Source organism: Pangasianodon hypophthalmus, chromosome 10, assembly GCF_027358585.1.
Source record: "Pangasianodon hypophthalmus isolate fPanHyp1 chromosome 10, fPanHyp1.pri, whole genome shotgun sequence".
Lineage (NCBI taxonomy): Eukaryota > Metazoa > Chordata > Actinopteri > Siluriformes > Pangasiidae > Pangasianodon > Pangasianodon hypophthalmus.
The window spans coordinates 29,650,949-29,667,182 of NC_069719.1; the positions used below are offsets into that span (position 1 = coordinate 29,650,949).

The following is a 16,234-nucleotide window of genomic DNA, read 5'->3' on the forward strand; positions in this document are numbered from 1 at the left end:
GACTGAGTAAGTGCAAGAGTGTTTTCATATGTATGTGTGTGTGTGTGTGTGTGTACAAAAGGGGACAGGAGGGCTCGGGGGGGGGGGGGGGGGGGGGGGGGGGGGGGGGGGGGGGGGGGGGGTTGTGGCAGATTGTGTGTGAGACGAAATAAAGAGGGGGCGGTCAGGTTTGTAGATGGTAGTGTGTGTGTGTATGTGTGTGTGTGTGTGTGTGTGTTAATTAAATGGATGTATTCAGAATTCCTAAAGATTAAATTAACAGATGAATATAGATCACAGCATTAATTCTTCTCTTAGTAAAAAAATGGATTTGGCAAAATGTGTGATTTAAAAAACAGACTTTCATTAAATCCTAAATTAAGAGATTAAACAGAAAATTTAACATAAAACACATTAACTGTTACCTTATGATCAAACTGCAGTTGAATAAAAATGAGTCATAGTGATTTAATGGAATGATTAAAATAAAATTGCATTTATCATGTAATTCCACAAAACTCCCCCTAACCCTAACCCAATTACCATGGAAAAATACAAAGAAAAAAATGCAACAAAACAAAAAACGTGGATTAAAATTCTAATTTTGTCATTTTTTAGCATCATTTAACATTTTATTGAGTCTTTTTTCACCTCACCATCATTTTATCATATAAGTGTTTAATCAGTGGTGTTTAATCCTGAACACAGTGTGTGTGTGTGTGTGTAAAAAAAGTGATGGAGCTCCACATTCTACACAGGAGAAAAATGACATGATGTGGACCACCAACATTCAACCAATCAGGACAAGGAAATGGCTCTACTGAGCTGTCCATCATACTGAAATTTCAGAATGCATTCTAGTTCAGTTGTTTTGGGGGTGTGGCTTTAAATGCATCCCAGAAAGGAGGGGTGGAGAATGTATTCTCTCAATTTGTGTAATTTGATGTAAATCAGAGGCTGTGTGGTGAATGTGAGCTAGATTACCAGCATCCTCACTTTCCCTACCAACCGCTCTAATAGCAGGTGACTGTTCCTGACTCCGCCCCTTCCTCTCTCCTCCTCCTTAAAAAAAAAACAGTAAATATTAACAATATTAATATCAACATATAAATCATACACCGATTAGCCATAACATTAAATCCACTTCCCCAAGTGCATCAGTGAGTCTTGGGAACTCATGACACAGTCGCCCCACAAGACCTGCTGTTTTGGAGATCCAGTCGTCTAGCCATCACAATCTGGCCCTTGTCAAAGTCGCTCAGATCCTTACGCTTGCCCATTTTTCCTGCTTCCAACACATCAACTTCGAGAACTGACTGTTCACTTGCTGCCTAATAAATCCCTCACCTTTACAGGTGCCACTGTAACGAGATAATCAGTTATTCACTTCACCTGTCAGTGGTTTAATGTTATGGCTCATCAGTGCATAATATAAGAATAATTATAAATATTATAATATAAATAATATTTTGAAAATAAGCTGATTCATGTTAACAAATCATTAAAGCAAAGTCTTTTTAAACAAACAATTTTAACACAAAATGTCTAAAGCACAAAAAATGGCTCCAACAGAGGCATTCTGATCTTCATTAATATTTTAATATTTAAATTTAATATGATAATTTCAGTAAAAATCTAACGTTTATACCATTTGTCCTTTTGTTTCTACCAGTAATGTACATGCGTACATCAACAGTGCCAGCTTTCATATGACACTCCCCTTGAGAGAGAGTGTGTGTGTGTGTGTGTGTGTGTGCTCTATAGGTCAAGTAGTTTTCTCTGTAATACTGAATGTGTGTGTATAGCAGACTCCTCCCCTCTCCTCTCTCCATCTTTCCTCACACCCTCTCCATCCTGCTGTTCAGAGAGAGGCCATCTGCACTCTGTGTGTGTGTGTGTGTTTGGTCCATGTGCAGTATGTTAGCACTGTGCTAAAACTCCACTCCATCATCTGCTCTTAATCACTTCAGCACAGTGCACTGTGCACATTGCCCATTTGGTTTGTAAACAAACCACACTGTATATTTTAAAGGAGTATTTTTATGTTAATAATGTAGTATTTTTCTCTATGACCTTATTCCTGTGTCAGAGTCCAGAGGGTGTAAACATGTAGTCTTCTTAATTAGGAGTGTTAGAAATAGTCCTTGTCATGTTTGACACAGGTAATATCCTCAGTGATTATCCAGAAACAGGGAGGCAAAAGTTGAAACCAGAGAACACAGTAACAAGGAACAAAAAAGATTTACACTTGGAAACACACACGACTTCACAAAGACATGTTAATGTGTTGGTGACTAGTAGGTAAAGTCAGAAAACAACTACATGACTAAAAAGACTAACAGTACAAGAAACTAGCAACCAGGTGGGTTTTCCATGAAGTGAGCTAATAAAAGTTGGCATTTTTTTGAAATATTCCCACTTGATTTAGTGTAACAGGTCAATCCAGGCTAAGTGAGTTCTATCAACAAAGTTCACACACACACACACACACACACACAAACTAGAACTTTTAACTTGAACGTTATACAAGTGGGGATGTACTTGGTTGTTTTGGATGTGTTGCTTGTCTTTAAGTTAATGAGCAGCGTGCTGAAAAGGGGAAAAGAGAAGAATAAAAGAAACCCTGAACCTCCATTAAAATTTGCTCCTGAATAAGGCAGGCTGGGAAATATAGAATTATACTTATGCCTACTGCTGAGTATGCAGAGATTTTACTAAGTGTACTGTATTCATAACTTTTTACAGATATGATGATATGTTTATGCTTTTTTAATCTTGTGTTATGCTGCTACTCAAAGAGATAAACTATAAAATGTTACCTTTTAGTGGTGTTTTACTGTCACTACTACTGAATCAGTTCATACTGAATTTTAGAAAAGACTTATGAATTTTGAAAATATTTAAGATATTTACGATGGTATTATTTTTATTGCTATAAAAAATGAATGACAGAATCTTACTCAGAATATCATCTTAATGTGTAGTCAATTTTACTCAGTCTGCTGTGTTCATAGAAGATTAGAATGTGGCTATGGTGGATTTGGAGTTTTTTTTTTTTTTTTTTTTTTTTTGGAGTTATTGAAACTGGATTTATTGATTGATTGTTTGGAACCTCTCACTGAGGATGAATCTAAAGGCCTAAGTCAATGAAAATACGTGTCCCAAATTCCCAAACAAGTCATTCAAAATAGTTTGTATTCAGTCTTGTAAAAAGGTTAATCCATGATTCTATGGAATATGATATAAACATTTTTCCTTGACAGGGAGATAGTTTACACATTGAGGATTTCATAAATGTATAATGCATTGGGAAATTTGTTTTATTAATAGCAAGAAAGATTAGACAAATCTGTCCAAATATATCAACTAAACATTCTGTTTTCTGGACAAATACTTGGACAAAAACTTCACAATTAGCCTCACAGTGTCTACAACCAAAGGAAAATCTGACAAATACAGTCTGGTAGAGTTCTCTTCAATTTTATCATTATGATCTTTTAAGAATATCTGTTTGTGAACGTGAGAATCACTTGTTTTATTTCTTCCAGGCTGAAACCCAACTAATTAGGCTTCAAAACTAACCATTCCACTGAGATTGTCCAGTTGACTGTAGTGAACATCTTGTTATCTGCAAGAGCTCCTGGCATGTCATTAGTTCTCATACTGATGGAACCTAACCCCTAAATCCTAACCTGTAACTACTAACCCCTAACTCCAAAACCTACTCATCACCAACTAGTCCCTCTCTCACCTCCCAGCTCACACTCTTACACACACATCCTTTTTCTGCCACTCTTTCTTTCTCTTTCTCTATATCGCTGTCTCTCTTTCTCTCTCGCTCTCTCTCTCTCGATGCGCATGCATGGAGTGAGGGAGGTGTGTGTGAGCTTATGAGTGGGTTGCGGCATTCTGAGAGAGTTATCAAAATGTCTCTGCATTTTTTGTGATTGTTTGAGATTTAATTAAGCAATATCGCATGAGCAGGAATGCTGTTATATTGAATATCGGCATGGCTGTGATTCGGCTGTGGGCATGAGTGCTGCAGGTAACAGTTATTCACAGTTATTCACAGCTATTCACAGGTAATCACAGCTGTGCTGATATTCAGTACAAAAGCACGATTGTGAGTGTGATGATGTTTTTATACAACAGTTCTTTTAACAAGAAATCAATATTGAGTAACTGATTTTCAGATACAATATGGCCAAATATTTCATTTATTTTTGTTCCATCAGTAAAAATAGTTTCCAAAGAAGCCACAGCTGGATAGAGCGTTGCATGTTGCCATGGTAACACGCTGCTGACTGATGGCCTGTAGGAATTGTAGTAACAATTTCAGTGTAATGAAATATTGCTGGAATTGTAATGTTATGTAGTGAACACAGACGAGCGGAGTGACACAAGCAGTGACATGTCCCAGTGCTGTTATAGTGAGTATCAGCGCTCTCAGAATGCTGCTCGCCCAATCAGATTAGTGAATCAAAAGTAACTGTTGCATATAACACCCATACCGCAATTAGAGCTCTCTCAAGTCTGCTGACTTTGACTTTGGTTACATTGGGCAATGTTGCTAAATTCTAGTGGTACTCTGATGCTGATGACTCGGGATGGCTGTAAATGCCTGCTGGAGGTGTCTGCAGAAGAGGTTTTAACTGCTGTATTGAGAGAGAACATCCTATCTGCATCAAAAATGAACAAAGCAACTGTGTCTTTCCTGAAACACATCCTGTACACATGGTCACTGATTTAGTAGAACATAGACTGAATAGTAACGATGAATTTTTCCAGAGTCTGCTGCTGTTTAATCCTGCCAAACGTGTCATGCTCAGCAACATGCCTCTGTTTATTTGTCATGAAACATTTAAACACATTCTCTTATGACAAACTCGCTGGACCGATTATTCCTTTTGGTTTGAAAAGCCCAGAATTAAAATATATCATGTCTTTCAGATGCCAGACACTCAGGAATGTTTCAGTGGCAATTACAGTAATGGACAAACACCACTGCACTGATGCAATGAAGTATGTTGCTTGTGGAAGACCAGGACACACCAGACAGTCCTGTTCTTAAGGAAAGGACACTGAGAGGGACAATAAAGCAGGTGAGGAGCAAGGAACACCAACTCCAGACAAGAACAAACCTTCACAAATGAGTACCAGTGAAACAAATAAAGACCTAGCTGAGAACATTGCTGTATGAGAGAGCAGGAACTGTACTACAAGAACCTCTCCAAACACTAAGAACACCTCTGTATGAGAGGCTGGTGTAGGACAGACCAGTGTGAGGGATGATGAAGCGAGAAGTACAACCTGCTGCTACAAGGAAATTTGGTGCTAAGGGAGAAACCATTGTGCTGCAAGAGAACCTGCCACTTCAGGGGAAACTGCTACTACAAGAGTACTCACTGAGTCAGGAGAACCCACAGATCCAGCATCCACAGAACAGCTATGTGAGCTCAACCTGGCTGAAAAGCCACAGGAGGTTCAACCTCTCCAGTGTTTGGACACAGAAACACTCACTTAAAAGCCTGATGCTCAGGTGATTCTGACAGTGAATAGCCATATTACAGGTGATGTTACTGATCATGCAGGAAAACTCTGCTGTTATTTTCAGCCTCAGAGGGAAGCTACAGTATTACACAGTTGAATCACTTCCTGGACAGTACAAAACAACAACAACAACAACAAATATTTCCCAAATCAAATGGCTTTTCCCTGAATTGTGCATCATGGATGTGAAAATTCACGAGTGCCATTGTTAATGTTACAGTGTGAAGAACTACTAATGTTGCTGTGATTGTTTTCAGAAACCCTGGACGTGTTAATATTACGCTGGGGGAATGAAGGAATGAGGCATGAGGGAAACGTGTGTCACTGGCTATGTTTACATGCACATCAAATTCCGTTTCAGGTCTATATTTGGGTTGCAGCCATATTCCAAATACGATGTTTATATGCGTATAAGCATTTCAATATTCCTGTATACATGATTGTTGATTAAATACCTAGCCCACAGCTAAGCATCTGTTATCACCCACAATTCCTTTTGGACTGAGCTGCACATATATCTCCTTTCAGTGGATTTTCTGAATAAAGTGTTTACATGCAACACATTTCTGATTAAAACATGCATATTCCAGGGGTGGGAATTGGAATTTGCAGAATCAGAATATTGTCTTAATCTGAACTGGGCAATCAGATTGCGGTGTTTATGTGACTCAATACTAATTAGAATATCACCGAATTCTGATTAACATCGGAATGTGCATGTAAACGTAGCCATTGGGAAATGGGTAATTAACTGGTAAGATGTAACTGAATGTATGTGTGTGTATGTGAGTATCAATGGGAAATGTGTGTATATACATATGTAAATATGTATATATGCATATATGTATATGTGTATATCATTTTTCCTAAACTTAGTTGTTTAAAATTAAAGGGGGTTTAAAAGCCTCTCTCTCTCTCTCTCTCTCTCTCTCTCTCTCTCTATCCTGGTTATTTCTTTTCATCATGCAGAGTTTGTTGTGTGATTTTAATTATTTATTTGTTATGAGGCAAAAAGGAGAAACAGAAGAATGAGGGGTGACAGAATGAGAGCAGGATGGAGATGCCCTGTTTGCTTTTAATATGTACCTTCAAATGATCTCCCTCACTCTGTGTGTGTGTGTATTCCTATTTTAAGCAGCATTTTTATGGGATGTAGTGTGTGTGTTCCCAGTGTTTGGGCAGGTTGTGTCTCTCTTTTCTACTCCATTACATTACTGTTAACTTTCAAAATCTCAGACTTTAATCGCTTGTGGTCAGTTGTGTTGCGGTCACAGACAAGGGACCAAAATTAGTCTGTAACTGGGAAATTGGGGCTAAAATCATATAGTGTGTGCTAGGCTTTTCTCTGAGTTTCTCTCATGCTGCTGTTTATCTGTTTCTCTCCTCTCTGATCACGCACTCGTTTATCTCTCAATCTCTTTCTCCATCTGCTTTATTTAAGGTTATTGCTATCTCCTTGCCTCCCATGCCTCCATCCCATTATGACTGACGTGGTAATTGTGTGTTTGATGAATGATGCATTTATTCTGCATTTCAATTTAACACATGCAGGAACTGAAAGGTCACTACAGAGTTTATTACATTTGACTGTAAACCTACAAGTACTTCAGAATTAATGCAGTCTGAGCTGAGAGAAAGAATAAAAAAAAAACAGTAAGAGAAAGAAAGAAATGAAAGAACAAAAAGAAAATATAGAAAAAGAAAGAGAATAAAAGATTACAAATAAAAAAGTAAGAAAGAGAATGAGCATTTGAATCTTTTAAATTCAGGATTATTCAGGATGATTACAATGGAATAAATGAATATTACAGAAATAATAAAAACATCTCTATTCAGATCCATCCTGCATGTCAATGCTGCTGCGCTGATCACACAGTTTCCTCGAGCCCATTCTCACTGCTGTGTTAAAAATTCATTTTAGTACATCATTTTAGTGACAAAACACCAACAAACACAATAAACATAAATTCAATAAACACAATAACACAAAATAACAAACACAATGCATATAAATATAATAAACACAAAAATCATCACTTACACATGTATTCATTAAACCATCGCTCAGATCTGTCCACCAAACAGGAAGTCCACTCGCTCACAGTCACTTTATTATTCCTGTTCCTGTCACATGACCTATGTGCACACACACACACACAAACACACACCCACACACAGCCTTCAACACTTTAAGCTTCAGGTTAAATACAGCCAACACATTATAATGCTGATGAACTTTAGTTCTGTTAATTTGACTGTTTGTATTAAAGTCTTGTGTTTGTCCTTTGGCCCTGAGCTGAGCATCACTATTTCCCCCAGTTCTCCTTGTTTGACTAATTGCCTAGTTCCCATAGTCTTATAGGCCTTTTACACTGCACATATTTTCCATTGTTAAAGCACTATACAAATAAAATTTAATTGAATAAGCAAGAACCGACCCCATAAATAATATATTCTTTAAATCAGAAATGCACATTCAATAGACAATAATGAATAAAACAACAGAGTGCTGATGAAGCCATTAGATCAGAGGACACCAAACTGATTTAACCAGTTAGGAAATAAAACACTGTTATGGACAGAATGTTATTGAGAAAGGGCACATGCACACACACACACACACACACACACACACAGAGGGGGAGATAGAGAGAGGGATATAATTATGCGAATGTTAAATAGGGCTCACACAATTATATCACACACTAAAAAGGTCAGTTGGTGAAAGTATGTGTGTGTGTGTGTATGTGTGTCCCACTTGAAGAATGCATTAGCGCAGTGTTCCAGTGGCATCTTCTTATAGTAAAGCTTCTTCAGATCCTTCATACTCAACTTCCCATTTTTATTGCGATCCAACAGAGAAAACCAGCTCTAATATAGATAAATAGATATAGAGAAAGACAGAGAGAGAGAGAGAGAGAGAGAGAGAGAGAGAGAGAGAGACAGGAGATGAGCTTTTTTTTTTTTTAGTTTTTTGTTTATTTTGGCATGCTGTAGCAGGTATTACATCACAGCTATCAATGTGTCTTCTTTATTCCATATACTGTATATATATCGGTTAAGATGTTGGACTACTGTTCTGGAGGTTGTTAGTTCACATCCCAGAACCGCCAAGCTGCCACTGCTGGACCCTTGAACAAAGCCCTTAACCTTCAGCTGCTCAGTTGTATAAATGAGATAAATGTAAGATGCTCTGGATAAGGGCATCTGCCAAATGCCATAAATGTAAATCTGTTTGTAAGTTTTTTTTCTGTGGTGTAATAAAGAATCTAATTATATTTTTCCAGCAATGTTCATCAATGTAATGATTTAGTGCTCTTCCAGTGAAAATTCCATGTTTGTTCATTCCTCAGCTGTTAATTGTACCATCTTTCTTTTTTAAATATACAGACATATTCCTAAGAGCTTTATATATTGTGACAATGCGAGACCACTGGAGGGCTGAACACAGACACCAAGAGGCAGTGATGTGGGGAAGGTGCTCTTTATTTTTCAGAGTGGTGCAGGAATAAAGTGGGGGTGGAAGTGCTGCTGGCTGGTGAAGCTTGGTGTTGTCTTGGGGTTGTGCATGGCGAGCTGGCAGCCGCGGCGCGATGACGAGATGGAGGGGACACGGCATGGAGGTCGGCATGGAGGTCGGCATGCAGAGGCAGTGGCTATTCTTCCCCACTTCCCTACTTCCTGGGGGAGAAGTAGCCTCATGTGAAATTAGAATGGCAACCCTTCATCCACGTGCAGATTGATAGGAAGAAAAATATACTTGACTGAATCCCATTCTTCTTCATTTTTCATGTTCATGATCACAAATGTGATTGTCTTGCAAGTATACAATATGGGCTTTATATTTTTCATTTTAGATAATATTTTACTACATCTGACTGGGTTTACTAATACATTAACATTAAATGAGACAATTTTGATATTGTTATTGTAACTCATGGTGGTAAATTTGTTACATTTTGAAGATATGTACAGACATAGTCCCTTTGAACAAAATAATATTTGAAATGATTTGGAACAATAATTTGAATATCAAGAATATCAAAATTAATAATAAATGTCACACTTCCGACGTAATATACTCGTCATCAATAGCTAACAGAAAAAAAAACAAAATATTTGAACTTAACTGTTTCTATTGATTTTCAATGTACATTAGTCGAATGAAGGCAATGTAATGAGTTCAAAAGATTTTTCCAGTCTAATTTTGGTCTAGCAAAACATTCAAATCCTTGTTTAAATAAGATTTGGTGGTAGCTACTTATTTTGTCTCCTGAAGTTTTGAAGACGTTTCCTTGATATCTGCTGCTTTCACTACCTTTTCCCCTGATGTTTCCTCGATCCTACCAATTCCCATGCATATTGTTCCAACTGTTCTGCTGGACTTTCTGAAACAGTTGTCTCCTTGACAAATAACCCTCTCTTGGACATATCCTTTATAGCTTCTGATGCAGTGTTGTACAGTTGCATCCCATCTTCATAGAATACACGTAGCCTTGTGGGAGTTTGGAACCATTTCAGTTCAGAATATTTCAGAATATCTGTTTTCAAGGACAGCTGGTGGGTAACCCTGGTCAAAAAAAAAAAAAAGGTTCCCATTCACACAGAATTCCTTTTTCATCCAGGCCTTCCAAATGACCTCCTGTCTTCCCTTATATCTGGAGAACTTCACCAGAGTGGATTGAGAGTTTACATTCTCTGTGGGTTTGGGTGCAAGTGCTCTATGTGCTTTTTCAAGCTGCAGTTCCTGTACAGGAATATCCAGTCTATCATGCAAAAACTGCTCTATAAATTTGGTGACTGAAATCCACTCCACATTTCTGGAACATTATACTATATTATATACTATATATACACTACACATAAATATTCTTATATTATATTTGTTCTTCCTTCTTGGTTGATTAGTTTTCTTTCATGCTGGGACTGCACTTTAATCATTTTATGCAGTATTTCTTCCATGTTTTGGACATGCATTTCTATGGCAACGATGCGGTCCTCTGCATGACCAATTCTCTTATTTGTTTTGTTGTTCTCAATATCAAATGTTTTTTTTTTTAGTTCTCCTTTAATATCTTCAAGTTGACAATTGGTCTCTTTTTGAAATCTTTGTATTTTCTCCAGAATTGTTTTCATTTACAAAATCATTTATTTTCATGATGGTTTAGCTAATTGTTGCCATCTTGTTTTTGGGCTAGCGTGCTCTCTGCTCCTTGTACTTTTGGCTTGATCTCAGACGCCTCTGCTGTGCCTTAATTTCTTTATTTCTTTTCTTTCACTGGTCATGGTCACCCCAGTACTTTTTGTTATTTTACCCAATGTTTAGTGAATTAGTCAAGTATTAAAATGGTGAACTGTGTGTGTGTGTGTTTGTGTGTGAGTGTGTTTTACCTGTGCAAGCTGTACTCTCTGTGTGTGTGTGATGCAACTTGGTGTGTGTGCTGCTGTGTATCGTTTTCCCATTCTGCTGATTAACAAGAACCAGTCAAGCAGCCTGTAGGGAAACTGACCAAACTCCTGCTCTGAACACACTCCAACCCCTACAAACACACACACACACACACCCTCCTATTCAACCTGGAAGAATTTTATAAATTCAGATAAAATACCAAAATTAAATAAAAATAAAGTGCAATAATTTAACTAATACACAAAAGACGGGTGTGTTTTTGTACATAGTTTTCATTTACTGACATTAGAGTGTGGAGATCAGATCTGTGTGTGTGTGTGTGCGTGTGAAATACCCAAACATGGTCCATTGTGTGCTTTTCCAATGCGGCGTTTCTTGCGACATGCCTCTTTGTGAAGGAGACACTCATTGATGTAGGTTTTACCTAATACGCTACACACTGGCACCCCCTGCCTGCACACACACACACACACACACACACACACACACACACCACAAAATCAATTACTTGCTTATATGCATTAATAATTATTATTTTTCATTTAACAATAGTTGTTTTGATTTATGTGTGTGTGTGTGTGTGTGTGTGTGTGTGTGTGTACGTGTGTGTATACTAACTGAGGGCAGGTGGTTGGACAAACACACTTTGGGATGGGAATGTCTCCATTCTTCACCACCTGACACTGTGATCCAATGGGACTGTAACACTTCATTAACTCACACAGGAACGCTGCAGAAACATTAAAGTTCATTAATTCATTCATTTGTTCACTTTTCCTCAGTAAGTGTATAATCCAGGTGCAGGTAGTGGTGGATGAGGAATCTATCCCAGGCACAGGGCAGGAACAAGCTGTAAGAGATGACAGTCGATGATGTGTGTAGTGTTAATTCATCAACATATTGTAATAATGATAAACACTCATCTGACATCTGCATTAATGTCAGTTCAGTTTTTGATCAGCTGTGCAGAAACCCACTGGTGATCATTTTTCAGAAACCACAGGAAGACATTCTCCACTCTTAACCATTCACATCAAAATCACAACTTCTTACAAAGAAAACTCAGCTCTGTTTACCGTAAATCTGTTGGACTGGAATCCAGAAAGCTGATGTAAATAAAATAGCTGATGCTGTGAAAAGAGATTTTTCCAGAATCAACTTTTCATGTGTAAAACTGTAAGTGTTAAAACTTGATGCTGTACAGAAGATGATTGCATTTTGATCTTTAGCCTGGAAACCTTAACTAATCACATGTTCCAGGAGTGATCTGGTTGTGTTCCTGTTTTCATTTACTTGTAGTTATAAACGGTTATATAGCTGGAGTAGCAGGAAAAAACTGATAAACACTTGATCACACATGATCCATCAGTTAAAGAGCTGCTTGTCTGTTGTTTGAAAAAAAAAATTACTTGAGTGTGTGGTCAGAACATTCTGTGACGTCGTCGTAGTCTCCCCTTTGGGTTTCATACCGATTCGACTGGCCGTGTAACACAAGAACATTTTATCGTTATTAATTTTGAGAGACATCAGTGTTGGGCTGCATGGTGTTACAGAATAGTCTCCTCACAGCTCCAGAGTCCTGGGTTTGATCCTGAGCTCTCTCACACACACAAACATGGGGTTTCACATGTTCTCCCTGTGCTAGTGTTGGTTTCCTCCAGCACCTAGTATTCCTGGGACATACTCCAGGTCCGCCGTGACTCTGACCAGGATAAAGTGCTTACTGAAAGTGAGTGATCAGTGCTGGGTTTAATATATCTCACCTGCATCCACTCGACCCACATACGGCTTGAGCTCACTGTCCATCTGCTTCTGTTTGCATTGAGCTCTCCCTCCCTACACACACACACACACACACACACACACACACACAGATTAATGCACATTCACTGCATTCCTCCTCACACATGGACTGCAGCTTCTGATTTACCTGCTGCCCCTGTATGATCTGGTGTGTGTGTTTGACAGCACCAGAAAGAGGGGAACTTTATGTTTTTACACTGTAAAACTAATATTAACAAACATTTCATTTAAATAATTACATAATCTGCCTGAAATAATTTGTTATTAATAATCATTCTCATAAATACTTTTTGTTGCCATTGTTACTCACCAAGGTGATGCAGAGGTTAAAGGTCATCAGGAGGGAAAGCAGAAGGAGGTGTGTGTGTCTAAGCATCTGTGTAATAATAATTCACATAATAATAATTAGTATTGTTTGCATACTCATTATAATGACATTGTGTTTATTACATCACTCTGCCTTACCTTCAACCTTCTATCTACCATGTTACCCTTCTATCTACCGCGTAAGTTTACCTGTGCCATAATCGCTGCTGTGTATGTCCCCCCAGATGCTAATGCTAAACTAGCCATGAAAGAACTCTGGGCTAGCATTAGAAAACAGAACATACTGATGGTGCCTTTATTATTACTGGCGATTTCAATCACGCCAAATTAAGGACTGGATTTCCCTGTCCCACAACAATACTTTGGATCATGTCTACACTAATGTGATTGAAGCTTATAAAAGCCATCACTCTCAAACCTTGGTCAATCTAATCACCTATCCCTGTTGCTAATCCTGAAGTATACCCCCATCATGAAACTTGTTAAAACATCAGTGAGAACTGTGAAAGTGTGGCTAGAGGGGGCAGACTCCTTATTATAACATCAGTTCCAGCACACAGACTGGAGCTCATTTGCTGCTTTCACCACACAGGACTCCTACATGGACACTGACATCCACACTAACGCCATTCTTCACCATTTTAACAGATGTGTTGACTCAGTCACTTCTCTTAAGACTGATAAAATATATCCCAATCAATGAATAAAGAATAAAGAATAAGGAAGTGAATAAAGAAGTCTATCTCACACTGAAGGCATGAGATGCTGCTTTCAGGTCTGGAGACCGGGAAGCTTACAGTGCATCCAGTGCCAACCTGAAGTGAGGATTCCAAGCACAAATGCAAGCTGCAGATAGAGGACAATTTTAAAACCTCTTGACGCATGTGGCAAGCCAGCCAACATCATTCTCTCAACCAGTGACAGTTCCTTCCTGGAGAAGCTCAACACTTTTTATGCTTGCTTTGACCAGAAACATACAACAGCATCTGCCAAAGCTGAGCTTCCACTTGGTGACCCCCAGCTCTCTTTCTCCACCAGAGATGTGTGCCCCACTCTGAGCAGGGTGGACATACGCAAGGCTGTTGGCCCCCATAGCATCCCAGGCTGGGTGCTCAGAGCATGTGCGGAGAAGCTAGCCAGGGTTTTCACAGATATATTCAATTTTTTGTTGGCCAGAGCAGTTGTCCTCAACTCCTAACTCATCCCTGACTCATCTGGAAAATAGCAACTCCTATGTTAGAATGCTCTTCATTGACTTTAGTTCTGCATTTAATACTGTCATTCCATCTAAGCACTGCTCTCTGCAACTGGACTCTGGACTTTTTGAATTGGCAACAACACCTCCTCCACCATCATCCTAAACACTGGTGTACCACAAGGCTGCATGCTGAGTCCATTCCTCTACTCCCTTTTTACCTCCGACTGCATACCTGTGCATAGCTCCAACTCTATAATCAAGTTCGCAGATGACACTATGTTGGATGGCCTGATAAGAGATGATGATGAGACAACCTACAGGGAAGAGATTCAGCATCTGGTAACATGGTGTGCCAATAACAACCTTGACTTTAACACGCAGAAAACCAAAGAACTGATTGTGGACTACCAGAAGTCCCTGAGGAAACCACAAACACAGCCCAACACAGCACAACTTTATCTTTATTAATGGGACTGAGGTAGAGCGGGTCTCTAGTTTCAAGTTTCTAGGTGTCCACATCTCCACTGACCTTTCCTGGAAACTCAACACCTCCTCTCTTCTCAAAAAGGCACAACAGCACCTGTACCATCTGAGGAGACTGAAGAAAGCTCATCTTGCTTCTCAAATCATGGTGAACTTCTATCTTGAACTTCTATATTGAAAGCATCCTTTCAATCTGCCTCACAGTATGGTACAACAACTACATAGGGTGTGACCGGAAGGCACTACAACAGTGAAATAGTGAAAACTGCACAACACATCATTGGAACACAGTTAGACAACATTACGGACATTTATCAAAAGCATTGCTTGTGGAGAGCGAGAGGTAATATCAAGGACACCTCCCGTCCCCACCATGGACTATTTGTACGTTTCCCATCAGGAAAATGCTACAGAAGTCACACAAAAAGGCTCATGAAGAGCTCTTTCCCTTCAGCTGTTCTAATGCTGAACTCAGCTTCTAAGCGTTAACTGCGTTAACTCCACCTACTAACTAAACATTAGGATTAGACACCATACTATACTGTATAGTACATTACTGCTGTATTGTACATTATCTGAAATTATTTGCAAGTACTTGCACTTTACTGCAATTATCTGTCATTACTACAACTATTTATATCAGACTGTTATTTGCACATTATTGCTATTTGCACATCTGCATTTACTGTAATCCACTGTATGTATCTACTGTATCATATTGCATGCCTCATGCTGTTTATCTCTACCTGTATATTGTCTATCTCAACTTACTGCACCATAATTCTTATTTATATTATTTAACTTAATTGCCATTTGCATTACTGGTATGCATCATACTGTGTACCTTCACCTGTACACAGTTCTATTAACTTATTGCACCATAACCTCATTTATTTCATTTAACCGTTTTGCTATTTGCACTACTGATTAGATGCTGACTGCATTTTGTTGTCTCTGTACTCGTACTCTGACAATGACAATAAAGCTGAATCTAACCTAACCTAACCTTCATTGATTAATGTTAACACTCTTACCTCACTCCCTTTGTCTGTCTGAATCTGTCTCCCTTTCTCTCTTCCTCTTTGCTTTCTCTTGTTTTTGTTCGTTTCTTCTTTCCACAATTCTGTAGCAAAACCTCTGCTCTGCCTCTCTTTACGGTTTTTCCCCCCTTTCTTTTTTTCCCCATCTGTTTCTGTGGCTGTAAATCTCAGGAGTCATGCCACCCCCAATCAACACAACAGTTCTGTTCATCCCTCTCTCTGTTCATTCCTCTCTGTTCATCCCTTTCTGTTCTATTCCTCTATCTATTCTGAGTTCTGTGTATATATAATCTGCATGTATAATCTGTATTTATAATCTCTTCTGGGTCCTGTGTGTATAATCGACATGTATAATCTGTTCTGGGTTCTCTGTGGGTATAATCAGTGTATAATCTGTTCTGGGTTCTGTGCGTGTATAATCTGTGTGTGTAATCTGTTCTGGGT

General features: G+C 38.7%; 2 protein-coding genes across 2 annotated transcripts in view; both read right to left on the reverse strand.

The window, feature by feature from the left end:
- ndnfl (neuron-derived neurotrophic factor, like) overlaps positions 1-4 on the reverse strand; it is a 14,961-nt gene extending 14,957 nt beyond the window's left edge. Inside the window, exon 1 of the mRNA XM_034308295.2 lies at positions 1-4. This exon is cut by the window's left edge and continues 292 nt beyond it. The gene's annotated coding sequence lies outside the window, so the exon portion shown is untranslated.
- Positions 5-6,543: 6,539 nt separating this feature from the next.
- sparcl2 (SPARC-like 2) lies at positions 6,544-15,901 on the reverse strand. The gene is made up of 9 exons (XM_034308366.2): positions 15,785-15,901; positions 13,053-13,118; positions 12,703-12,775; positions 11,558-11,669; positions 11,274-11,392; positions 10,921-11,069; positions 8,288-8,400; positions 7,571-7,665; positions 6,544-7,428 (listed from the first exon to the last, which is right to left on the reverse strand). The coding sequence occupies exons 2-9, from the start codon at positions 13,116-13,118 to the stop codon at positions 7,358-7,360; spliced, it is 798 nt and encodes a 265-aa protein (XP_034164257.1). The 5' UTR covers positions 15,785-15,901; the 3' UTR covers positions 6,544-7,357.
- Positions 15,902-16,234: the final 333 nt, after the last annotated feature.